Source organism: Pezoporus wallicus, unplaced genomic scaffold (genome assembly GCF_028554395.1).
Source record: "Pezoporus wallicus isolate ANWC-B61680 ecotype Strahan unplaced genomic scaffold, APGP_CSIRO_Pwel_v1 contig_4684, whole genome shotgun sequence".
In the NCBI taxonomy this organism is placed as follows: Eukaryota; Metazoa; Chordata; class Aves; order Psittaciformes; family Psittacidae; genus Pezoporus; species Pezoporus wallicus.
In genome coordinates this window covers 2,832,191-2,858,174 of record NW_026637499.1, presented here as the reverse complement: position 1 = coordinate 2,858,174, position 25,984 = coordinate 2,832,191, and the positions used below count along the sequence as shown (strand labels likewise).

Sequence of the window (25,984 nt, the reverse complement as noted above, 5' to 3'; positions counted from 1 at the left end):
TGAAGGGGGTCAGAGCCCTGGGAAGGGGAGGGTTGCCCACCATGGGACAGGTCAGGGCCTGTCTGAGGTGCAGAGGAAGTTTTGGGTGCAGGTGATGGTACTGGTGTTCCCCTGATGAGGACCTCAGCAGCACCGAGGTCACCTCCTTGTGCCGGGCATCTGGTGGGCACCAACCCGAACTGCCCAGCATCACCCAGCCCTCTGCTAAAGGGAAGGGATGAGAGCTTGGCCTCCCCAAAATCAGCCTTAGGGTGGTGGTCTGGATATGGATGAAGCGGTACAGGAGGGTATGGGAGCACTGTGCTCCCTTCCTGGAAGAGGTGGTGGTGCCATCCTGCACACAAAGCTGCTCTGAAGGATGAGGGGCACAGGGCAGGGCTCAGCACCGTGTTTTATCTGTCTGAGAGCTGGTTAGGGTGAAAAAGCCAAGCAGAATCTGCATTCAGGATTTGCAAATGGCTTTGGAAGCTTGTGGAAGTATGGTTGTTATTTACTTGCATGTAAGCCCATCCAAGCGGAGACCAGCTTGTAGTGTTGGGGTTTGGAGATGGGTGGGGATTTTAAGCACACCTGAGGCCTGTGAAAGGAGCAGGATTTAGCCCTTGCTGGTACTGACACAACCAAGGGGCTGGGACCTGGCTGGAGCATAGCAGGGAGCTCAGCCCAAGCCCCATGTTACCGGTTGTAGTTACAGGGTGCAGGCAAAGAGGAGCAGGATGTGCCCCCCTCCCAGGGTGAGAGCTCCTGTTCTGGGGAGATGGGAGGTGCTGAACTGACTGGGAAACAGCTCAGCAAACCACATGGGGGGCTGTGATACACGGGCTTGGACAGAGGAGACCTGCAGAGCTCAGTGGTACCCATGCAGCACGGTGCTGTGCTGGAGGGCTGGGGTGTGCACGTAGGCACACCTCTGCCCTGAGCTCCCAAGGAGAGGGGAGCCCCATGAAGGTGTGCTGGTAGCTGTGAGGCGATGCTGACAGCCCTGGGGCATTGGGGGGTTAAAAGTAGCATCTCTGATCCCTGCTGGAGATGCGGCTGGTGACAATTCCCTGTTTTCCCTGTGTTTGTCCGTACTGAGGAGGGTTGTGTCGCTCTTGGCACTGCTTGAGCCTCCCTGCGGAACCCAGCTGCAGCAATTAGAGTTGTCCTGCTGTCAGCTTTGGGTTGAAATCCCGGCGCCTTTTTAATGTCCCAGCTCCTCTGGAAAAACGAAGCCTAGGTTCAAGCATCCCTGCAGCTCTCAGGCCAGCAAAGCAAGTGCAGGACTGAGCCTGGGATCAATGCTGGGACAAACCCCTTCCAGCAGAGGAGCGTTTGGACAGAAGCAGTGCTTGATCGTACTCTGCTCCTTTCTCATTTCTTTGTATTTGTGAGATTTTAAGGAAGAAGCTGCTTGAATCTTTTTCCTATGATTAGAGACACCTTGAGAGACTTTTGTCTCTCCTTTGATCAGTGTGCTCGTCTGGCTCAACAGCTGCGTGCAGATAAAAGCACTATGTATAAAGTACGAGGTATTGTTCTTTTTTAATTAAAATACTTTAAAAGCTCTTTGCATGAGGTTAAGGAAACATCAGGATCCTTTCCTGGGTTATTATTAGCCTATTAATTTACGCAAAGCCTAAGAGCTTTACAAACCAAACGTACTTTTCACCATGGAGATGGCTGCTTCTCCCAGACTCCTCATCCTGGACAATGACAGGAATACCAAGAAAAACAAGGCTGAAACTTCCTTTCTGCTCAGCAGCTCCAGGTCCAGCTCAGCCAGGCCCTGGTTGGTGTGAAGAACTGCTGTTTGTTGTAGCTTAAAGGTAGGCAGGGGGGTTGCAAACGGCTCAGGACCTTTCTGGGGGAAATCTCTGCTGAGAAAGTCCATGAGAGTCTTTAACAGCACAGCCCTTCCAGCCTCCTCCTTGGTGTGCTGGAGCTTCCCAGACAATGACAGCCACTCCTGCACACTGAGCTAGCTTTGCCTTTAGGCAGCGACAGGGAAATATTCTGCACTAAAGAAGGGCCTATCCTTTAGAAATGGAAATACGTGATTCCCATCAGTGGTCCCAGTGGAACCAGGAGCAGGGCCAGGGACAGCTTTTCCCCCTTCAGTTTGAAAGGGCAGGGGATTCTACCAAAATGATGGTGTGCAGGGAGTGCCTGCACCTCGTCATCCTGGGAAGGGATGGGATCTTCCATCTGTAAAGCAGGAAGGCTTCACTAGGGAAGCAAGTGTCTTTAGGGCTGTTCATGGCTCAGCTCCTGGTCAGCACAGGATGGTTGGGCCATGCAGCAATGTTAGGCTTGGGGAGCAGGGGATGGGACCTGCTCTGCTCTTTTCAAGCCTTGCCTGTTTTGTGGCAAATCCCACCTCCCAAAATAACCCAGGCTTTGGCCCTCTTTTCTCCTGCCACCCACAGGCACAAATGATGCCAGTTAGCTCTGGGGGAGACCATGCAATACAGACTGGCAAGCCCAGGAATCACAAGAGAAGGCAATTCTGTCAAGGCTGGGATATCCCCCTGCTCAGGAAGGGGATCTGGCCTGGATGTCCCCAGATCCCTCCAATAAACGATCCCAGGTGTGGGATGTGACCCCTATTATACCTCCTCCTCCCCCTCCTTATGGCACTGCCATCCAATAGCCCCAGCCTCAAGGGTGCAGAGCAGCCCTTCCTAGGGATGCCAGTATCTTCCCAGCCAGAGCAGGAGTCAGGGCTTGGTTCCGGGCACTTCCAACCCCCGGCACACCCCAGCACTGTGCCAGCAGAGCCAAGGGGAGTGACAGTGGCAAGAGCCTTCCTCCTGGCCCCTGGCCATCCAAGTGGCCTCCAGCCTGTCCGCAGGAAGAGGCTAACGGCGGTCGGGCGAGCCACCTCCTCAGCTTTGAGTATCACTTTCAGCTATTCTGAAGGTTAAACGCCTGTTTAGAGCTCCCTATTGACGGTAGGGCCGGGGGTGCAGCATTGTGCAGGCGCCCTCCCGCTTTGTCTGCCCGCTTTCAGGGATGCCCTGAATGGGAAGCGGCCCCCCCCCGGCCCAGCACCCCGGCAGAAGGGCCGGCTCCTGGGGGAGAGCCGCTTCCTCCCGCCCTTAATGACATTCAGGCCTCCATCGGTTCAGCTCCCGCTTTCTTTCTGCTGCAGTTTAACCCGGGCACAGAGGCCGGGCTCCATCTTACTGATCTCTGCTTGACACCCAATTACCACATGAATGGGAGAGAAAGGCTGCAAAAGGCTTTAACTCCCACTGACCCTCCTTCCCCTCTGCCTGCTTCCCCCCGCCCTTCTCCCCATCCTACCCCCTCGGCGGAGTGAGTTCAAAACTGAGACGGGGGAAATCAAACAAAGCCCCGAGCGAGGAAACCCATTGTCACCGCCTCCGCCATGGCTCCCCTTTCGCCAGCCATTGTTCGCCGGGCAGTTTGCCTTGCTGTGTGGAAGGATGCGAGCAGCTGTTGGTGCATTCCCCTGATGTTTTATGGAGAAATAATGGAATCGTCAGCGCGGGGCTCTCGGATAAAGCTTTTCCTCGTAGCGCTGGGCCTTGTGTTTATGAACTGCGTTATCCTCTAAAACACGATGGAGAGTCTCCTCCAGAGTAAACCTTCAGAGGGGAGATGGAGGCATGGCCCTCTCCTGCACTCAAAAGGAGAGAAAAAGTGTGCAAATGGCAGGGTTGAAACTAAAGCCAGGGCTGAGACAAAAGGAATTAACCCCTCCTTATTGCCAGGTTCAGTTTCCAACCTGTTCCTTTGTTTGGGCACAGTTGGCTTTGCCAGGGCATCCTGCTCGGTTGCTGTATAACCAGGGTGAACACCACAGTGCCCTGGGGATGGCCGGTCCTGCCCGGTGCCATGCCATGCTTGGGACTGAGTGAGACAGTTGGGTATAAAAAGAGGAGTTTAGCTTAAATAAAGCACAGTGGCACATCCTTGGGTTTGAACGAGAAGATGGCATGTTACAGCAAACCGTACCCTGAGCACGCATTCACAGCAGGATCCTCGTCTTCACCTCAATTTGCTTTATTGTACCTGCTTATCAAACACCATCGATGTTGACAGCACTCAGAAACAACAAGGGCAGCACTACTCGAGGAGGTTACGTGCTTGCTTTCCCCATCCCCAAGCATATGCCAGAGAATTTGGGATGCTCTGATTTCCAGTACGGAGATGGGACCCGCTCCTCTCCCAGACACAGGATGTCCATAAGAACGTCCCCTATATCGTACATGCTTTGACTCTATTTCCAGGGCAGTCACTAGCAATAATCAGCTCTAAATGCTTGAATGAGCCAAACTGGTGTTGATGATTACTGTTCTCTTCCTTTTTCATTTATTTTTGGTTTTTTTTTTTCAGTACTAACATTAAATCTGTAATATTTTGCTGCATTTCTGTAACTCAGGAATCGAGATTCCTTTTATAAGCCAGGTCTGCTATTATTTGGCCTCATAAACGATTCCTGGAAGCAAGAAGAATAGCCCATATAAAACCATAACTGCAAACACTGATCTGGAGTTCAGATTACCAGGTCCTCTGTATAGAGTGCTTCAGTCGTTTCTGAAGTGTATAGAAGTAAGCTTTTGGTCTGAGGCTTCTTTCCTCAGCCAGTTTCCAGCACAACCAGTTCCATATCCTCCCAGATCCTCAAAAACCCCCTTTGGGATTTAGAGACATTTCAAATCCAGCTGGAATTCTGTGGATGAAGACCATGGTCAACAGCTTCACGTCACCCCGGCAGCGATGGCAGCATTCATCTGTGCTGGGGACCGGCCTTTCCTGGGGCCCAGCCTGGAGAATGATCTCCTCTGAGAACAAAAGGCCATTACAAACACCACCACCTTCTGCTCTCGGGGTTAGGCATACCCTGACCCCCGTTAGCATAAACCAAGAGCAATCTGTCTGCGGAAATTTACGCCCCTTACACATCATGCACCGGGTGTATGCTGTATATATTACACTGCTACGTGCCTGTGTGCAGATATAAGCGTATACACTTACACACAGAGGGAGGTTCAGGGGTGCAGCCCAGCGCAGCTCCATGCTGAGGGGGGGACAAGAGCCTGCGCCATCGCAGCCCCAGCTGTCACCGCCATGGCTGCATCGCGCCCGGCTCCACGCTTCCCCCTCTGGGGACAGGAGGGGAAAGCAAACAGGGAACAGATGTGAGCCGGGCGGGACGGGGCTACTGAACCGCCGCCTCCTCCGGCGCATCTCCATGGCGGTGACAGGAGCGGCCGTTGCCGCGGCCACACCGCACATTTAAATGAGGCTGGGTTTGTGCAGCCTTTGTGCAGCTCTGCCCCAGCCCTGGCAGTGCTCAAGGCCAGGTTGGACACAGGGGCTTGGAGCAAGCTGCTCTAGCGGAAGGGGTCAGTGCCCGTGGCAGGGCTTGGCGCTGGAGGAGCTTTAAGGTCCCGTCAACACAAACGCAAAGAGCCCACCGTGAGGGCGCACCTCATCAGGCACGGGCCGCCCTTCCAGCAGCGCTAACGGGAGCCTAAACCCGTCCTGAGCCCCGCTGCGGGCTTCCCTCAGGCCAGGCCCCATCGCCGCTCCTCGGTAGAACCCATTAGGCCCCAGCGCCGCTCCCCGCCTTGAACCGCCGTTGCCTGGCAACGCGGCGCGGCCCGGAAGCCGGCGCGGTACTTCCGGCGCGGCCCGCGCGCGCCGTCCCCGCCGCTGCCAAGATGGCGGCGCCCGTGTCGCTGCAGGTGGAGTTCGGGTGAGCGCGGGCGGCGGCGGGGCCTGGGGAGGCAGCGGGGGACGGGGAGGGGGGACGGACGGGGACGACACCGGAACGGGCCCCTCGGTGATGCGGAGCTCCTGTGGAGTGCGGGCTGTGCGGCCGCGACCAGCCTGTCTGGGCCCGCGGGGCTCCGGGGCTGCGGCCCGGGGTGGCGGTGCAGGCGCTGCCCGGTGGGGGCGGGCAGCGCCGGGGCGGTTTCCCGGCCCCGATAGAGCGGCCCTGCCCTGTTCTGAAGGGAGGCGGCGACACGGCCTCGCCTGCGGTTGTGTGAGCGTCTTGTGCCGGCGCTTTCCTTTCTCCCCTTCCAGCCCTTGCTTGCTTTAATGATTAAAACGATTAATTGAAACCTTCCACTCGTTTTTCGGCTTTTTTTCCTCTCTATTCCCGTGTGTGTACGTGTGTGCTCGCTTCGTGTCTCAGGTTATTTCAGGGCAAAACAGCCTTTGTAGCGTTTCAGGTCTCGGCTGCCGTAGGATCCGCGTTGCTCCCCAGCGCTGGCGCTGGGAAGTTCAAGTGTTTGCAGTGGAAGCCAGTGCATATTTGTGGAAATACTCGTGTTATTTTCGTTAAAGCCTCCTTTTACCAGCAGCTAAAAGGCTGCTCTTTATTCGCTTTTTCCCACCCTTTCACAGCACAGAAACGCCATAACCCCTCAAATGCTCTTCTCCTGAAGAATCCTTTCCTCAGTCTTTCCCACTTCCAGCTGCAGGAGCTCTCCTAATTTTTCCCAGAAGAGTGAGATGCATTTTTGCTCCCTTTGGAAATGCATAAATGAGCTCTCTATGTAGGAATCGCAGCTGAGGTCCCCACGGCTCGCGCATTACAGAAGGACCTTATCTTGCAATCTACATTTCCCGCTGTAACAAAGTGTGACCTTGTTTTCGTGACATCAAAAAATGTTTTTCATATAATCCTTGTCACTTGTCCCCTCGCATGAATCCCCCCTCGTGCTCATAATCGCCGCTTCAATTGCCACATAGCTATTTTTTGTGTGAGCTGGGGGAAGGACACCAACAGAGTGCTCTTTAGGAGACTCACTGCATATAAGTAATGCTGCCGAAGGCATAACAAGGCTTCTGTTGTGCTCTTCCATTGCAGAGCCAAGGAAACCTAGTGGGGCATTTTGAGATACTGGATTTAAAGGAGCTTTGGAACGTCTGGATGTGTCTTTTGTTGATAGGCTAGGTGGGGATTATTTAGTTGAAATACCTCTCTTTCTTGTGCTGCTTCCCAAGGGATGTGAGGCACCAATGAGTTTCCAGACAGTAACTTCCTAAGGTTATCTTTTTAAATTAGTCAGTGTTTGAAGTTGGAAAAACGCTTTGCCACAATTATAAACCCTTTGAAATCGGCTTGGTCATTTTTCTACCTTGGTTGGGTATCAAATGAGTTGAGGTTCTTGGGAGCTTCCTAATTGTTAAAGCTTTGGCCATCCTGTTCAGTCTAGGGTGAAGAGTTTGTTCTGTATCTTAAAAGTAGCACTCGTGTTTATTATCCGTGTCCTTACTCACATGATAAAGTTTCACAATCTAAGGCTGAGTTGTCCTGTGGCCTCACAACATCAGGAAAACTGATTGATGTTTGTAAAGCTCCAAGTTTCCACAGTTGTCCTTTGGGCAAAAAAGGGGTGTTTTGAGGAGCTCCTGAGCCTTGTGAGTTGCAGTTCCAAACAATGGAGGATTTTTTTGGAGCAGCCTAAAGGAGATGAGGTACCTGGACCCAATTTAAATCCCATTCTTTCGAGGTCCTCCTGTCCTTCCCGCCTCTGCATATTTTGCTCACACCAGAGGCCATCAGTGAGTTATCTGGGGCTGATCCCTCAGTACGTTCTGACTGTCAGAAGAGGGATGTTCGTCAGGTTGTTCCGTGGAGGATTGTGTGTTTGTTTATTCATTTTTCACTTATCATCGTTGTCATTTGCTTCTCCCACTCAAGTCCCTCCCAAGAGGGAATGTTCTGTAGCAAGCAGATCAAGAAGAGGTTGCCAGGGCTCAGGGATGCTGGCTCTGGTTGCTGTGTAACCTCCTGTGAGTCATTTCCTCTCTGTTCACAAGTGGAAATAGGGGATTATTTAGAAGGATGCTACAGTTCTGTTAAAGGCCTCGAGGCTTGTGACTATAAAAGGTGCTGAGGACGAGACGTGGGATGTCATGTGGTGGCTGTAATGCTGTTTGGGCTGCAGCAGTGCCGACAGCTGGAGGCATTAGGCTGGATGCTGCGTGGCCGTTTGTTAGCACATTGAACTGGGAACCATCTTCCTGTTCTGCTGGGATGATGCCTGGCACCGTGGGGTTCTGGCCCTCAGCAGAGCCTCCTGTGGGAGCTGGCGATGGGAGATGGCAACTTCCCCTATGAACGTGTGGTTTGCAAGAGGAGGAAAAAGACAAAGAGAATCCTGTGCTAAATATAGGCTGTGTCATTTGTTTTCTCCGTTTTGGCATCTATGTAAATCGCCTCTTTTGTACTGTCTTCCTTTTGACAATAAAGCAAAATCTCAGTGGTTCATTGTTTTTATTTCAGAGGTGGTGCAGAATTCATGTTCGATGGTGTCAAAAAGCATCAGGTGACTTTGCCCTGTCAACCAGAGCCTTGTGAGTATCAGAACCTGTTGGATAACCTGAAAGAAGGACAACAAATGAAACAAAGCTGGTTTGTACGGCAGTTTCATGAGTTGGCAACAAGAACTGATGTATTTTAAAAGCACTTTCAGGCATGCTGTGGATCACATAGCTTGGCAGAAAACAGTCCTCAAAGTAAATACCAAGCAGAAATAGTCGGAGCATCTTTCGTCTCCTCTAAGCACTTGTCTTTTGCCTTAAGACTTTTTCCTCCTTCCTCCTGGGTAGACAACAGCCTCTGATTGCTTCCATCAAGTCTACATTTGTCTTGCTTGAAAGCACCGATAACGTCTTCTCTCTGTTTTTTTCTTGCCTGTCCTGAGGTTTTCAAGAGAGATATAAGTGTGTGTGCGTGTATATGTAGTGAATAGATACGTGGGGGTGTGTACAGCAGTGTAACATAAATGCATTTTATCTACTAATTGAACTTACAAGTATACGTACTTGTTCTATATTAACTGTGCAGTTGAAAATGGCAAAGCTAGCACTTGAATGTGATGCTGAACATCCTGTCTATAGCCTTCCCTATGATAGAAAATAGGACTTGAGTGTCCCAGTGATAAACAGTCATCATTTCAGGTTTGTGATTTGGAGTATCAGTACTGAGAAGTGCTGTACTAACTCTCTTGTTTCTCCTGATGCGTGTACATACTTCAATTGCAACATAATTTTGCCTCAGGTATGTTTTGAATTCTCCCAGCTAGAGAGGAATGCTTTGTGCTATTTGAGAGTGGGATTATAAAGCAAAATAATACAAAGCATCAGGGAATGTTAGCAAGTAATATCTCATGAATGGCTAATACTGTAATATATGTGCTGTGAACATTCAGGCCTGAAATCTTCTTGCCGTGCCTGGAAGTAATTAGAGATTGGTAGAAGCGCTTTTGATGTTTGGACATAAGTATGTGTAATTCATATGTAATAGGAGCACTGGACTGGTGTGTTATCTTGTGGTTAAGACAGGGACTAGGGATCCAGAAACATGACCTGATACTGATTTGCTTTGTGACTTTAGTCGTGTTGCTTGACTTTCCCCTGTTGCTAGTGAAGTAGTAGTGCTGCTTTCATGTATCGCAAGAGAGTTCAGTGTTAAATTCCAGCACTATTCAAGCACTTAAGATCCTGGAATGGAAAGCAGTAAAGAAATGCCAAAACATTCATTTAGTTGGTTTATAAGCTTCAGGGCTAGAGCATAATTTTCTTCAGTGTTCTGTAAATGTAAAATACCCACTGATGTGCGCATCAATGCATTGGTGGAGTTCAGATCACAGTCAGATCCTCAGAAAGATGGGGTTATTACGTGGGATGTTTATTTCTGCCAGGAGAAGAGGGGAATTAATATCAAAGCATGATTCTTCCAGCCCGATGGTTGTCAGTGGGGCAGTTGTATGTGGCCTAATCCATTCCCACTTGCAGTTGGAAGACTTCTACAGACTTCACTAGGAGCTAGGTTTACCCTAAAGGATAGATCTTTCCCTTAAGGTCTGGCCCAGTCTCAGGGTTCAGACTCATGATCTCCAGTGGCTCATTCCCAGTTCATCTAGCACATTGTTGCTCCCAGCTTTCCAGGCTGCCTTGTTCTTCAGATGCTGCTATTCCTATATCAGGAGTGGCAGAATGGACAGTGTGCCCCCTTGCTAGCTCCCCCCATTTGCAGCCTCCTGTTTTCATGTGCATTGAGTGACAGGGGGGTTTCAGCTTTTGGGTTGAGTTGTGAGGCTTCTGCTATAGTGACGTTTACACCCAGCATAGGGGTGGGGTAGGGAGATGTGGGGTTGATGTCTGATATCTGGAGACACTCCTCAAAGTATTACCAGATGGGAATTATGTTGTAGTGGTGAGGAGTCAGTAGAATCACATCAGAAACATGTGAATAAGGAATTTGGTAAATTCCTGCAATTTTACATTGTTCCTAATACCATGTATTTTCCTCATTCACTCTAAGAAGTATTAATTCACCTCTCTCTGGGTAAATAAAGATATATGTAGTATGTTCCCTGCTGCCCTCGTGCAGCCAGAGTGACAGTGGTTAGAGAAATAAACCAGCTCAGTTATACTTGGTGCATCCTGTTGCTTGCCTTACCCCCTACATCCGTCACTTAATGCTCTGGGGAAAGAGCTGTAGTATGAGCAGTACTTGAAGACCTGTACTTCTAACCCCATTTTAACTGGTTTCATTAGCCATCAGGCTTATTTTGGGCCATTTTGGCCTCTCTTACCTACTCTTCTTCTCTTTGTAGGTTATTTTTGTCTTTGTCCTCCTTTTTGCAGAGCAGCTACTTCTCTCTGGGACATTGGGCCCAGCTATATTTTAATTGTTTAGGCATTTTTATATCTATCCCAGAGGTGAGGGGAGGTGGAAAATGAAAGAAGAGATATTGACATGGATAAACCAAGCTGTGCTCCATAGTTGACAAGGGCAGTGTTCTCTGAGAGATAATAAAGTTGGACAAATTTTTACGGGGTTGTTTCCTTTTTCCTGGTCACAGGCACCAGGTGAGAAGTAGGTGGGTTCCAGATCCAGTTAACTTTTACGAGAAGATTTGATTCCCTGTCCTTTTCTGAGGTGTGGAGATGGGCTCCTGGAGGGGTTTGGAAAGGCAGGAGGGAAGAAACTGCAAATGGGACAAGAGCAAACCACAAGGGGTACAGCCGTGTGGTGGGACCTATTTTTATTACCCAAGGGGCTTTTTGTATCCTAACACCAGTAAGAGAGCAGTTCTTTATTTCCAAAGCAGAGCTGTCTTAGCCTACATGGTGAAGTTTTGAAGTAGGAACTGACAGAGGTGTGATCCATGGCACAGGGAGACAGATTTACATCAGTCACACTTTGTGCTGGACCGTGTCATCTTTTAGAGCAGTTGCAGAAAGAAGACTTCAAGTTAAACAAGAATCTTATCCCAAATTGCTGGCTGTTTTGATGATCTCATTGATAAATTTGTTAGAGGATCTAAAGGCATTATGCCCTGTTGGTTTTTTCTGCATAAAGACTGTGTGTGTGGGAGAAAGCTGAGGGAATAGTGGTATTTGTCTCATGGAGAGAGGATTAAATTGGCAGGGAAATCAACTTTATTTGCAAGCATCTAAGAAGCTATTAGAGACAATGGAGCATAAAAGAGAGAAACCCTAAATTAAAAACTGAAAATGTATTTGGCAGCCTCATCCTGAAATAAGCCACAGTAATTTAAGCAAGTGCTCCAGTAATCAAATAGGTCATTGTATGACTGCTCTGCAAGCGATGCCGGAGCTCCTTCCTCCATCTCGCTGGGACACACAGTGGTGGATTTGTCTATGGCCAAGTGAGTTGCATGGACGCTGTTGGAAGGGTAGGAAGTCCCTGGCATTGTTTAACCCTTGTAGCCAGTTCAGGTTTAGCTCAGCAGCGTTGTGCTGATGAAGAGGGTTTACAAAACCTCTCTGCTGTGCTGCCTGCTGGATGCTGCATCCAGAGGTTGGGGCTGGTTGCAGAGTCTGGCAGTTGTGCTGCTCAGCTGCTGATCGCAGGCCTTTGAATTCCAACTTCTCCTGTGGTTCCAGTGATGGGACTTGTGTTTTGGAACAGCAGTGACCAGCTGCAGCAGCGATCATTTGGACCTGGGGTAATCCAGAATTCACGGTGTGTTTTGGCATTTACAAGTCTGGAAAGATACATTTTTAATCAGTGTCTTTTGGTAATTGTTGTGTGGTTTCCCTTTACCAAAACCCCAGGGAAAAAGCTAATATTTATTTCTTTTTTTTTAAGAGGAAAATATATCTGCCAAGTGCTGCTTATGTTAAATCCCTGTAGAGAAGAGCATGGTCTGCTCCTCAAGAGCTTAGCTTTCTAGAGGCCTTGTTCTGCACAGCATGGAGGGAGTTGGGAGCATTCATCTTCTCAGAGAAGAGCCTGGGGATCTCAGGAGATCAGACCTGTGTTACAGGCAGAGTGGCTTAAAAAATACAGCATGGCCTGTGGTCAGAGTTGACTGGGTGCTGTGCCAAAACAAGGTGTAAAATCAAGAGCAGTAGTTGGCATCACTTGCATGTAAATGCCCAGTGCTATTGGTAGGTAGTATGCTGCAGTTAAGTTATTAATATTCTGGAATGCTTTTATTGCTCTGTTTATTATTCCTAACATTTTAGAACTTGCTCCAAAGAGAGAATAAAAACATATTTGGTAATGCAGCTTATTAGAATGATAACAAAAAACCATAGCTCTATGGAACTTCACGCAGTCACATCTTTAACCACAGTGCCTGGTGCTCACAGGTCTCAGAGGAGTCTGGGGCTGTTCCTGGACTTGTGCATCTCTCTTAGACAGGGTATATATATTGTTGGCAAGGAAAGGGGACTCAGTGGGATGCTCAGGGTGGGACCTGAGGCTGGACAAGCTCAGTTCTGGATCCTGGCTGATCTTTCCAGTGATCAGTGTGAGCAACCACTTTTGCACCACTGGGAGCCCGGTGGGATGCTGCTGGGCTGCCACCACCGCTGTGATCCAGTGGTCCCTGCTGTGCTTGCAGTCATGGTGTGGGACTCGGTGGCACTGGGTCACTCTCCCAGCTTCTGCACGAGGAATGAGTCCTTCAGAGAGAACAGAAACAACCGTGTGCCCTCACCAGAGCAGTGCCAGCACTCACCCAGGAGGCCATGGAGCCATGTTACCAGCTCGGCTCATCCCAACTCCTTGTCGAAAGAGCTTCCCAGGCATCCAAACCCCAGCTCTTGTGTGTGACCAAATCCCTGGCATAACAAAGCCCGGCTGTTCCACCCTCCTTCCCAGCCGCTGTAATGCAGTGCGGACACCTAGCAGGATAACCTTTCAGTGCCGGCACGCTCCCCCCCTGCCCTGCTCTGCCTTTTCTCTCGGTGGGATTTGCTGTGCTGACAGCACTGTTCAGAGGGTGGCAGCGGAACAGGGCTGGGGAGGAGGATCCGGGCCCTTTAAACCGCTTAGCATGCGGTTCACACGGCTCCGGGCCAGCTGTTCCTTTCTCCTCCTGCCCTCACTCGCAGGAGTTGTTTGCTGAGCTCAGAGCTCCTGTGCAAAATTGCTTTTCAAAAGAGCCACTTTCTGCTTAATTAAACAATGAGCCGCCGTCCCTCTGCACATCTGTAAAGCTCCCTCTGCAGCCCCTTTATCCCACAAACTGCTCCATTCTTACCTCCATTCACTTGTAAATCTTACCCCCCTTCTCCTCCACCCTGATCATCTCACTGGCCCTTTCTTTTCCCCTTTCAAGTAAGACTGAGGGGGCTTGGAGTATCTGTGGGGGTGGCTGGGTTGGGTGGACAGGAATCGGTTTAATGGTGCTTGCCCTATATGAAAGTCTAATAATAGCAAAGCAGATCCGAGCCTGAAAGTGCGAGGTGAGGGCTGGATGCCGCACGATTTCTGTATGTAGAGCAATAAAATCCCAGCAGTTCGTGAGCCGAGACATTGACTCATCCTGCAGCCAGAGGGGACAGCAGCCACCAGCCAGGCTGGGAGGGGGGCAAAGGATTGACTCGAAGGCGCTTTCTGATCCAGCTGGCAGTGCCAGGGAGAGCCCAGCCCAAGGGATTCCCTCGGCCAGCCTGCGTGTGGGGCAGTGCCAGGCTGCCAGGGAATCCCTCTGCACGATGGCAGCAGCAGCCACCTTCCTCTGGGGTCTCGCATCAGCTCTGTTGTAACAGGGAGAAGGTTTTCCTTTTCCACCCTCGCTGTGCGTGCACATGCACAAAACCCGGGAGCTGGGGAAACAAGAGAGAAGGGAAATGTTAAGTCCTGATGTGTTTTGGCAAAGCTCTGTGCCCATGGTTAGTAATGCAGTCTCTGAATTGTCTTCCTGAGCAGCTCAGAAAAAATTAACCAGCACTATTCAAGGTTAAACAGGATAAATGGATGGAAAAGCGATGAGGTGGGCTATCTCCTTTATCATTGGGAAGGACAGATTATAGCCAGGGTGACGCAATATTATCCAGCAGAGATTGATAGGGAGGAATGAAGAAATGGGAGTTTGGTGCATTAGCGGAAGATTTCTGACTGCAAAAACTATTTGACCGTGGCACAGTCTCCTTGGGGTTTGGTAGCAGGTCTACATTGCTCAAGCATCTTCAAAATCAGAGTGGGAAAGGCTTGGGATGGTCTTTTGTTGGGAATCATTCTGCAGGGACAGAGGGAGAAAATCACGGGACCTGTTAGTGGGGTATTATTTGTAGTGTCTGCAATTCCCAACCTGGAATCCTTCCTTTGACAGTTTGGAACGAGAGGCAAGACCCTGGGCCAGCAGTAGGGATCTGTGATCCTAATTAAAAGAGACAGTTTGGTGCAGTGGCATTTATTTGGGAGCCTGAAGTGACAATAGCGTTGGGTGTTACGGGATTAGGTGCTCTGACTTTGGAAATGAGTAGGGATTAGGTTTACCCTGAGAATCAGCTCAGAGCTGCTTTTTCTGTCACAGGAGCTCATGGATCTGGAGGCTTGCTGCTGGCTGGCGAGTGGGATCGGAGATCCCTTGAACTTGTGTTCTCCTACCAGCAACCTGTGGGGAGTGCAGGATCCCAAGCAGCTCCTCTCTAGTTCATGAGCGCTGTGATTAAAACCTCAGGGCTGGGTAATGGCTGGGATCTGAGTCTTCACTGCTAACGGGAGAGGGCTGTGAAAGACCTCTGAGATCCCTTCGCCTTTTGTGGGTGCAAGAAAACGAAGAGCAGCGTTGCTCTTATAGCTGAGAAGTGAGAGGAGGATGTCACAGCACAGTTAAAAATTAGAGAAGCCAAGACCTTGGTGTTCGTTTGGAGCAGACAGGAACAGATAAGAGCAATGATTGGGATTCTCTTACGTCTGGCTGTAGTTATCCCCTAATTTTTTCCCTAGCACTTAAATCACTGCCCACTCCAGCGCATGGCAGGGTTGGCTTGGGCTCTTGTCAGGGAAAATGGATGTTGCACTTGCTGCAGAATCTTGCCTCGCTGCTCGCTCTGTGTAGTAGCGAAGCCGTTTGCCTGTGGCTTCATTTATATCAGCTATTCCAGGTCTTCTTCTGCAGTTCATGGCACACCATCGTCTGCTTCAGCGAATGATTTGCATATCAGATGGGAGGCTGGAGGAGCTTGAAGGATCCCTTAGGTCAGGTTTTGTAACAAGCTCTTTTAGAGAGCAGATTCCTGGAGGATTCAATAGCAGAGAGGAGACACGCACCTAGAGGGGCAGCAGGTATTGGGAGCTGGTTCATCTGTTTTAAAAACAAGCTGCTTCAGGCCAGGAAAAGGGGCATACAAATTGTCTTTCCATACATTTCCATGCAGGCAGGGGGAATAATGGCAGAGGAGCTGCAGGGAAGGGGCTTTGTCATGGTTACAGGCCGGTGGCTGAGAATGTGGGTGGAGCGGCGCTCGTCCAGAGTTAGTGACCTCAGCAAATTGGAGCTCAGCCATGGTCAGTATGATAAATGATCTTATTCTGGGTCAAAGAAATGGTACCCCACAGGGAGCTATCCGCAAGGGAAAGCGCTGTGCTCTTGCAGCACTGACCCCTTAGTGACCAGTGCTGCATATATCTTGTTTATTACGGACCAGAAGGGAATTTTCCATGGTTCAGCCTTTATAGGGCTCCCCTATTTCACACTTCTGCAGCCAAGGCAAGAAGATGGGTGGAATTACAGCCTCTGGGTGCTCTTCGAGGCACTGTGTGCTTTGTGCAGGTTTATATGTGCATTTCAAGACGGGGGACACGGGGGTGTCTGCTCGCTGCATGTGTGTGTGAGTCTGTCAGTGGCCTGTGCAGCTCCCTGGGAGCTCAGAGCCCATCCTTGTCAACTGGGATAATGGTTGCCCAAAACCCTCCTGTGTTTCTGTACGTTTATCAGTTCAGTGAGAGATCCTTCTGGTGCAACTTGGTGTTTCTTATTCAAGGCACCTGGTTTCCCTCTGCACACAGCGAGTGTCCTCTTTGCTGATGAATCTGTCAGGCCCAGGAGGTTTTATTGAGCTAGGGAAGATCTATGGATTCCAGCCGTGGGTTTGAGGGTGCAGATGTACCCAGGCTCTTATTGCAGGCAGTGCTAAAATGGAGTCGTAGCTGTGTTTCTCTTGCAGAGGAAGCTCAGCAGTTTCTTCATCGAGGAGCAGTTGGGGTGATGCAGAAGATCAGGCCTTGGAGGGTAGGCAGGAGGACGGAGCAGGCTGCGCCGTGCTGTCTGCCACAACCAGGAGCGGTTGTGATGCAGCTGGGCTGCAAATGAGCTGAGGCTGTTGGGTTTTGTATGCACGCTCGCTGCAGATCCTGCATCCTGCCCGCTTGCGTGACAAGCCAATGACTCTGTGGCACTGCAAGCACACACTTGGTTTTCCTGAGCGCTGCCTGCTTTGCTCTCTGTGTGTATCGTGGATTCGAGCTCCCATCGGTGCGCTTGAACTAAAGCAGTTTTCTCAGACGTTTGCTGGGTTCCTTTATTTTGGTTTCCTAATGAACTTTAGGTTATTTTTCCTGTGAAGCGGCAGAGGTTTGAGGTGCTCTGAGCGCAGGCAGCAGAAGCTGTCTCTCTATACAAGTGACACAGGGATTTCCTACCATGTGCTTCAGTCCCTCCTTTGCAGCTTGAGACTGTTTCAGCTTCCTTGGCTGGTTCTTGCCTCTCTGCTGATGCTGCCAATGGTTAAGGATAGAGTGGGGTTTTTGGTGTGGATGTTTGTTTGCTGTGGATGAGACGGAGCAGGCTACCAAAAGGATTTCACCGAGACCATGCTGGGGTGCTAAAACTGTGGCGTTACTGGGATTTGCTGCACTTGAGCTGGAGATGGGAGAGTGAAATGCTGTGCTGTCACAGAGAGCACCTGACCCTCACTCCTGACCCAAAGAACTGGCTGCTTTCGCAGCCGAATGGCAGCACATGTAGTACAACTGTGCTCCTGCAAACAGCCACTGCCTCTGTTTTGTGATGGGGACCAGCTTCTAAGCAACACGAGTGTGAAATTGCCATGGTTTAACCTGTCAGTGGATGTGGTGCCTGAGCAGGTTGAGATTTAATTCTTTCCTTATATGTCGTCTGTGGAGGACCTGCTGGTTTGCACAGCAAATCCTCAACCCAGGGAGCTGGAAACCTGTTAGACCCATAGTGTAGTATCAGAAAGAAAATGTCTTAGCAATGCTATGTATGCCAACTGCAAGAGATAAGCAGTTGTGCTATAATTTACCTCTTATTATTTCCATCATGATATCGCAGAGAGTCCTGAGCTGTTGATCAGAACTGCTATTCGAGGCACTGAGCTGCAAGATGGCTTCTCCCCAGACCCCTTGCAATGGAAGTAATCTTGTTCCTTTTCAATATCTTCCTTGTGGGAGATGATTTTGGTGTGGCTCTGGTCATTTTTGATCCTTTATAATTGATTTGTTCTAGTTAGATTGGTGTATAAAACATAGAGACATGAAGGGGGGGGAGGAATTCAATGCTGAGAAAGCAGCTGATGAAAGTATTATATCTAAAGGTTGGCTTTGGACAAGGGGGTCTTATTTTTTGTGGCTGTTTGGAGTGGGGAAGCTGCAGGCACGCACAGGGGTGTTGGGTCTGGATTCTTCAGTGTGTGTGTAGGGAGGAATAAATGAATGTAGGCTCAGGTGGGGCTGAAATGAGCATTTATTATGGAAGGAGTAGGGGTGAGCCTTGCATCTCAGCCTCGAATAAATCAGTCCTCTCTCCATCCAGGCTGCTTCGAGGTGGCTGTCTTTTATCCAGCTGGTGCAGCGTGGTTCTGTTTAAATGATCTCTCCTGAAAGGTCCCAGAGGAAAGGGCTGCTTATTCCACGCGAGGAGAATGGTATCTGGCACAGCTCATTGTTGTGTGCCCTGCTGCAAGTGCATAAATATGAAACAGCTCGCGGGCGCTGCTGCGCTGGGGCTGGGGTCCCCTTTGTGCCCCCCTCCTTCTCCTGAAGGCTCCTCTCCCATCTTCCTCTCTGCCTTTCATTGCTTGGTGATGGAGAGCAGGAGCTGTTTGGGTGTGAGATCCTGAGGGCTTTGCATTGCAGCAGCGGGTTTCAGGGGAAGGTGGATGTGGTTCACTGCTGTTCTGGTGGCTGGCTGACCGCCGGGGTGTACGTACACCTTTTGAGCAGCGCTCGCCATCCAGCCCCAGTGCACGTTGCTAGGAAAGCAGCAGAAAATGGTCTGGTTTGTGCTCTTAACTCATTACAAGGGAGCTGTGGGTTGGCCCCAGGCAGGTGATCCAGCTTGACGGGTGGTTTTAAGGCACAAAGCAGGTCTTTTTGCCCTGGTCAGAGCACTCAGTGCTCACTGCAGTGCTCAGAGGCAGCAATACCTGTTGTGCTCCCAGCCGCCCTGCAGTGATGTGCCAGGGGGAAAGCTGCCATCCAGAGACACCCGTCAAACAGGGAGGGGATGCAAAGGGAATCTCAGAGCATCCTCCTCCCCTTTTCCTTGGGAAAAGATGACCCCATCTGCCACAGATGGACACGTCCCCGTTGCCTGCTTGATGTGCACCTGCCTATGCCAGATTCATCCCTGGTGTGGCAGAAGTGGTGGGGTAACGTTATCCAGAAGATCTCCAGCTCTGCTCTGTAGCATCCACAATCCCATAGAATCTTGGGATAAGGCAAGAGCTGAGTCGAGCCACTACACACACATTTCATTCTGCTGGTTGTGAAGCAAACACATAAGGAATAGTACACAGAGCCTGAGTTTAGCTTAGAGAGCCGTGTGTGGAAGGGCTCCCTGTGACTGCATCAAGAAACACGTGAGACAGACCTGGAAACCTATCCAGACATCCCTGCTCCTCCTGTGAGCAGGGCTTCAGCCCTCACTGGTGGATTTGTGCCTTCAAAAAGCTTCCTCACGCCTGGAAAACAAACAAAACTCTTTGGGGGCTTTCAAAGGGCTGTTTAAAGGAGCCCCGGGAGAATAACTGATTGTGGATTCAGAATGATGAAGTGGTTTGAGGATCAGTGAAATATAGAGGCAAATGCAGGAGAACTCCACATTGCAATTTGTCAGCATCTCTAAACCCTGTAACGGATTATCCCATCCCCCCCCCCCCCCCCCCGTCACTCCTCACCTCTCCAATAGGAAATTAACTGATGCTATCACTAAAGAAATTGTTTTTGCCTCAGAAAGTAAAATTGATACTATAAAAACCCGCCAGCAGTGTCTCCTCCTCCTTTTACATGAAGACAAATCCTTCCTGTCACCTACTGAAATGAAAAGATAAAGGCTGAGCTTTAATAAAGAACCTATAAGAGCAAAGTATAGAGGGAGGGAGCACCACGGCAGCAGGTGGGATGCTGAGGAATGTTCCAAGTGTTCAGAATACAACTACTGTAGCAAGTGCTTGTGTGCGTGTTTAATGCATGGTTGTGCACATTCTGTGCCCCAGAACTCATGTTGCCAGGGGTTCGTGCTGGTTTTGGTACCCATAGTGTCTGCCTTTACTCCTTTCAGGTGCTTAGGCTCATTTGTATGGACTTTAAACGCACAGAGAGTTAACAATCAATTTGTTAGGTGATAATGCAGCAAGGAGGATATGGGATGTGTCAGTCTCCTGCTGGATCAGTGCTTCTGCATCCCTTCTTTGTGGGATTCATTTTCTGCTGCCAAACCATGGAGTTTGGAGCAGAGCCCTGAGCTCCTTCGGGGCAGAGCTGCCTGTTAGGTACTGCTAAAGGGGCAATCCCGTTGGGTGGGTTCTTTGAGTGGAGGTTTGCAGCTATCCCCTTCCACCCTGCATGTTCCTCATCTCTTTTGTGGATAAACAAGCACTTTGTTCTGGCATCAGCTCGGAGCTGTCAGCCAGTTTGTAAACTGCTGTCCTTTCTCCTTTCAGGGGATATCAGAAACCTGCTGCAGTGGATCAAAGAGAATCTGCTGAAAGAGCGACCAGAATTATTTATGCAAGGGGAATCTGTGTAAGTACAGCTCTTCTGAATCCTCCTTGTGGCTTTCTGTTCGTCTCCACTGTTTGGGATGCGTTTTCCCTGTTGGTTTGAAGCAGCACGTTAATGACAATGAAAATAAGGGATCTGCTAAAGTGATGGTGGGAGGTGTCCCCCACTGCGCTGTTCCATTGAGACCCTCTTCTGCAGCCCTCACCCCAGCTCTTTAAACCCTAAACGTGAAGCAGAGCCACATATACTTCCTCTCTGTTGTCACCTGGAGCAGCATAGCGCATGTATCCTCAATCCAGGAGTTCTAACAGGTCTGTCCGTCCCCTGCTGACATCACTGGCACTGAAGCAGTCACTCGGAGAAATGCCAACAAATATTCCTTCTGGGAAATGTATTTTTATTGTCAAAATGGGGCCGACCTCGTGGACGGACGCGGGGGGAAGAGTAAAAAGCCAAGAGAAATGGAGCAGAGGGAGCTGTGCTGCGGGGTGGCGCTGGGGGTGCTGAGCATTCGTCACGGATCTTTGTGAGCTGAAGCATGTGCCAGGTCCCCTGGTAACAGGAGAGACAATTGCAGGACACTGAAGATCAAAGAGGGGGGAATCCCTTTGCTCGGAATCAGGGGCTGGGAGTGGATCCCCGGGTGTTTAGTGCCTTCGGTAGGGGCACTGGGATGGCTTTCCCTACCTTCACATCGAGCTCTCTGCGCTCAACTGGAGCGCGTGGGTTTTAATTACCTGGCTTTCCTACATCGAAGGGCAATGTAGTCATCTCAGAGCATCCTCAGGAATGGTGCATTTTGATTCAAATGAGCTTTGGGATTGCTCCTGCCTCCCCTTTATTTGATCTAGAAAGGGCACAGACTGTACCTGTTTCCACCTCCGTGCTAGGATTCCTTTTTCTCTTTGGCTTTGCAGGCAGTCAGCTCGTGATCTGTGCTCTAACATCCCTTGTTTTTAACGAGTTGTGTCGCTTTTTAGCAGCCCTGTATCCTAATTATTTCCCTCTGTTCTGCAGGAGGCCGGGAATTTTGGTGCTCATCAACGACGCAGACTGGGAACTAATGGTCTGTACCCCTTCCCTTTGACTTTCTTTGTTGAAAATGTTACTCTTATCTGTTCTGTGGTTGCTCTCAGAGAAGTTCTTTCTGATTTCTTGCCCCAAGCAAAGCGTCTCCTATTTGAAGGGGAAGGGGCAGGCTGGGATCTCTCTCCCTGTATTGTGCTGGGGCTGTTTAGAAGCCTGGAGCCTTTCTCTAACCTGCTGAGGCTCATCAGCCAGGCAGTGTTTCCTGAAGAGAGATCTTCCACACATTCCCCCCCCCCCCCCGGTTTTCCCTGGCCTCTGGCTGCAGGCAGGTCTCCCCCACACATGGGGTAACAGCACAGTGGCAGCTCCACAGCCCCAAGCAAGCCACCTTCACCAGGCCAAGGTGCAGTGAAGCCCTGGGGAGATCTCTGCTCAAACAGGCAACTGGTAAATACCTTCCCTCCTCAGCCCACTGTTGTGCTCAGACAACAAACAGCCACCAACCATTGTCCTGCCTCAGGCAACCACCAGTGCTGTCAAACCCTGGTCCAGGAAGCGGTGTGGGATAATGAACATCAGTTCCTCTGATCTCCCACCTTCGCTTCCCTTAGGATGAAAACATCAGTCTGTCCCCTTCTGCTCTCCCTAACGCTCACCATCGCTTTACGAGCTGTTTTCTCTTTACAGCCAGGATTTGGAAATGCCATTTCAACCATTTCTCATGTTTTCCCCTTGGCCTGCAGGGTGAGCTGGATTATAAACTCCAGGACCAGGATACTGTGCTTTTCATCTCGACACTGCACGGCGGGTGAACCCCTGGAAGAACAAGAGGATGTAAATCCAAATCACTGAGCAAAAAATACCCCAAACAAAAACCTAAACCCAAAACGTGTCTTGAACTGCTTGTGCCCGATCTCTGCACCTTCTCACTTGCCTTCATTCATTACTAGACATCAAATAAAGCCCTGCCAGCATGCGGCCTGCTCTCCATCACAACAGCATCCATCTTTTGGTCCTCATTTCACCTCTCCTGACTGCACTTCAAGGTACCCTAAAGAGCAGAGAGCACCTGCAGCATGTGAGACTTTGGTTTTCCATGGTGGGAGGAAGAAGGGTGCTGCACCTCGAGTAGGATAACATGTCTTTGCAGGCAGCGAGGTGCGCTGGGGGATTGTGCCTGCTCTGGGGCAAGGCTGGGGTGCCTCTGCCTTGGTGCTGGGAACTGGGGGTTCTTTTAACACAGTACTTGGTGTTGGTACAGTCTGTGCATCAGCCACGGGAAGGGTGAGATGTGAAATGCAAGGAGACAAAAGGTTACTAGTTTCTCTGTGAGGTAGCAGACATTACAGCTCCAGAGCCCTCTGTAGTGACTTTCCACTTGCAGTATTTATTTAGGGGAAATAGGAGGAAAACAGGCTTTTTTTTTTTAAGGGTGTTTTTCTAATGCCTTAAACCTCTTTCATACCTGAGCTGAGGCAGAGTAAAGTCCTAACCCAGGAACAATACCAATCTATAACCATTTGGTTAGAGGGGAAACAAACCCGTCCCCGGCCTGAGACAGCACAGAGTGATAAGGGCAGCAAATTATCTTTCTGTCACCTTGATGGACAGAATTGATCAGCCTGCGCTGTGTTCTGGGCAGGCTGCTGCAGCCTGGCTGGGGAAGGACTGGGGCTGGAGGTGGCAGACCCTGAAAGAAAGTCAGTGGCTTTTAACCCTTTCCATCAGTGGAGGGGAAGGCTTCTTACTGCATGCCCCGAGGAGGTCCTGCGAGCGGGCGTGCGTGGCTCTGCCTGGGCGCAGATGCTGTTTGCTTCCAGAAGTTTCCTTGGACAGCCGGGAGGCCACGGTGAGAGCAGAGGGAAGGGGCACCAACATGTCTGTGCTGTGTGAGCTTCTTTTTGTGTCCAGCCAGGGTTATCCTTCCTGCGCTGCCCCTGCCCTGCTCACCAGCCTCTCGATGGTCCCAGCAGCGGCAATCCCGGAGCTGCCATAAGCTCAGCCAGCGCATCCCAGAGCTGATGGGTACCACACGCTGCTCGCCTCGGCCTCCATCCCCAGGAGCTGCCGAGGAGGAGGAGGGTGGCAGCGAGCAGTGCAGTGCTTGGGCAGCCTGGCCTGAGATCCCGAGTGCTCCGTGCAAGGAGCCCTTCCCACCCTGCCTGACAGAGGAATTACTCTGCCGAGGGAATGCCATAGAGTGAATCCCTGTCTGAGTCCTCCGGTGACTCCTCTCTCACGTTTACCCCACCATAACCCACAGACAGCACCCAGGATGCTGCTGCATCTGAGAAGCCCTAACTTCAAACCCGCTGATGGTGACAAACCGAGATTCAGCCTTTTCCAAATCCAGCCGCAGCCACTTGAGTCCAGCTTGTGCCGCTTGTAAATGACACTCACAGGCCAAAGGCTCTTCTCTGTCCCGAGTTCTCAGCCCTCAGCTTTGCTGGGCCGGGGCAGTGCAGGGGAGATTCCAAGTGATGGAAGGAGCTGGCTGAAAAATAACGAACCTGCATGGAGCACGGCTTGAAACGACTGAAACCCAAGCAGGAAAAGGCAGGTTCGTCTCCAGCGCTGCAGCCGGCCCTGGCTCTACACCGCGTTTTGCCTTAGGCTCCATCCTTGTGCCCCCCAGCTGTTTGTTCACGACAGGATCAGTTCCATCCTTGGGGGGTGTTATTCCTCTTGCCGGTGCAGGTAGACCCAGATGGCTTAGCTCCTGCTGTAGTAAAAGCTGCCAATCACTGCTATAAAAAAATAGCTAGAAATGGGAAGATGAGGGATGCCGGGGAGGGGGGGGAGAGGGGCACAGCAAAACCCTGTAACACAAAACTCAAAAAGTTTCTGAAATAAAATAAATCAAAGCCTTTTTAAGCCATTCTCTGCCTCCAGCTTTGTCCTAGATAGGCTCTTGGTGAAATTTCGCTCGGATCTTGTAATGCTTCCCTCCTCCTCCCGGGTTTCCTTGGCAGCCCCAGCCGAGGCGCTTGGCTTGCAGAGCCAGAAAGCCTCTCTATGGAAAGCCTTCCTCTCTGGAAAGCCTTCTCTTCGTTGAAAGCGTCTTCTCCATCGCCGGGGCCACCGCAGCTTCTTGGCTTCTCTCCGGCCCGGTCCCCTCTCAGCCCGGGCGCTGAGTGTGGCCCCGTCCCCGCATCCCTCGGCCAGGGGAGCCGGGCCCTGGCCGCTCGCCGCCGGTACCCGGGCTGCGGGGACGGTTCCCTGCTCGACGGAGACCGGAGCGGCCTCCGTTTGCCCGCGGTGAGCCGGTGCTGCGGCGGCAGCAGCAGGAGGAGGATGCGGATGATGATGATGATGATGATGAGGGTGTCCCGGTGCAGAGGGGTCCCCGCCGCGCCCCAGGGCCGAAATACGTTGGATAAAATGAAACCGCGATTTCAAAGCGATGGATAAATAAATCGCAGGAGGAAAACCGGGGCTGGAGCCACAGGGCCGGGGCTCCGCGCTCGGCTCCGGCCCCTCGGTCCCTGCCCGGTCCCGGTGAGGACCCGGCCGGTATTTGACGCATTCGGATCCCCCAAGCCACCGGTGTTTGTTTAATTTCCTTGAAACCCTCGCTAAGGCTTCCCCGGGCTTACAGATAACCGGTTACCTTGCCGTGCCCGAGCCCGGGGGCTCCGTCCTTTCTCTGCCGCCCCAACGCATCCTCCCGGAGCCCGGCCGGTGGAGTCGGAACCTCTGCTACAGATGTCCAGACACAATTCTTGGTTCGTACGGCTCCATCGCACAAGAATTGCGTTTGGACAATCAGGAGCGGAGATTCCCATCCCGGGCTCGCGGGATCTTCCAAAGGGGATTCCGGCTGGAGCCTGGAAAACAAGGACACACGGGCACCGAGCCGGCTGCCGCCGTCGCCCGCAGCATCACCCCGGTCCCCCGCTTCTCTGGTGCCCCCCGGGCCCCATGGAGCCGCTGCTCCGGCCTCAACAAGTTTGTAGCGCAGCCTCAGCGCTTCGCATCCCGGTTTCGATTTGATGGCACCGCGAGGGGTTTAATTTATCAACTCGTTTGTTGCCCCTCCGGAAAAGAAATAGTGAAAAAAAAAAAAAAAGCGGCCTTATTAAAAAACAATAATAATAAAGGAAAATTAAAAAAAAATCAAAGAAAAAAAAAGATAATAAAAGGGAAAGAAAGAGGAAAAAAAGGGAAAAGGAAGAAAAACGGAGAACGAAAGCAGCGGGCAGAGCCGCCGGGCAGCCCCGGGGCGCGGGGCTCGGGGCCGCGCTGGCCGCCGCTCGGTGCCGGGGGCTCGGCGGGGCGATGCGGGCACAGTCCCCGGGCCCGCGCTGCGGCCGCCGCCGCTCCCTCCCGCAGCGGAGAATTGACCGATTCCAAGCGGATCGTCCTCAAAATTCGGGCACTTTGGAAAATCGCCGGAATTTGTAAATGCCCGGCTGGGGGGGGGGGGGGAGGGAATTGATAATAATAATAATAATAATTGCAAAATCAAAGGAAAAAGAAGAAAAATCCAGGCTTCTCCCCCAGCCCCCTCTCACCGACCGGCTCCCACGAAGTTGGGAGCAGATCCCCCCTCTCCAGCCAGGGAAAATCCCGGCCCGCTGCCGGCGCTCCCCCCCTCGCCGCCGCTGCCGGCGGCCGCTCCGCTGCGCCGCGGGGCCGAGCCGTGGCCGGTGCCCCCCGGGGGGAGCCGTGGGGGCCGGGGCCGGGCGAGCGGCGGCCCCGCTGCTGCCCGAAGCGCCCCGGCGGGGCTCCGAGTTTCCACGGGGC

General features: G+C 51.3%; 2 protein-coding genes across 2 annotated transcripts in view; both read left to right on the top strand.

The window, feature by feature from the left end:
* Nucleotides 1-25,984, top strand: part of COQ4 (coenzyme Q4) — a 53,952-nt gene that overhangs the window by 17,622 nt on the left and 10,346 nt on the right. The window lies entirely within an intron of this gene.
* On the top strand, nucleotides 5,596-22,234 carry URM1 (ubiquitin related modifier 1). The gene is made up of 5 exons (XM_057405953.1): nucleotides 5,596-5,710; nucleotides 8,255-8,325; nucleotides 20,149-20,230; nucleotides 21,227-21,275; nucleotides 21,982-22,234. The coding sequence occupies exons 1-5, from the start codon at nucleotides 5,676-5,678 to the stop codon at nucleotides 22,048-22,050; spliced, it is 306 nt and encodes a 101-aa protein (XP_057261936.1). The 5' UTR covers nucleotides 5,596-5,675; the 3' UTR covers nucleotides 22,051-22,234.

What these genes read in the sequence shown, in the direction of transcription:
- URM1 (XM_057405953.1), top strand. Translation starts at nt 5,676, where the DNA reads ATGGCGGCGCCCGTGTCGCTGCAGGTGGAGTTCGG. An exon ending in TCGCTGCAGGTGGAGTTCGG is followed by an intron (nt 5,711 to 8,254) that starts GTGAGCGCGGGC and finishes TTTTTATTTCAG; the next exon opens with AGGTGGTGCAGAATTCATGT. An exon ending in TTTATGCAAGGGGAATCTGT is followed by an intron (nt 20,231 to 21,226) that starts GTAAGTACAGCT and finishes TCTGTTCTGCAG; the next exon opens with GAGGCCGGGAATTTTGGTGC.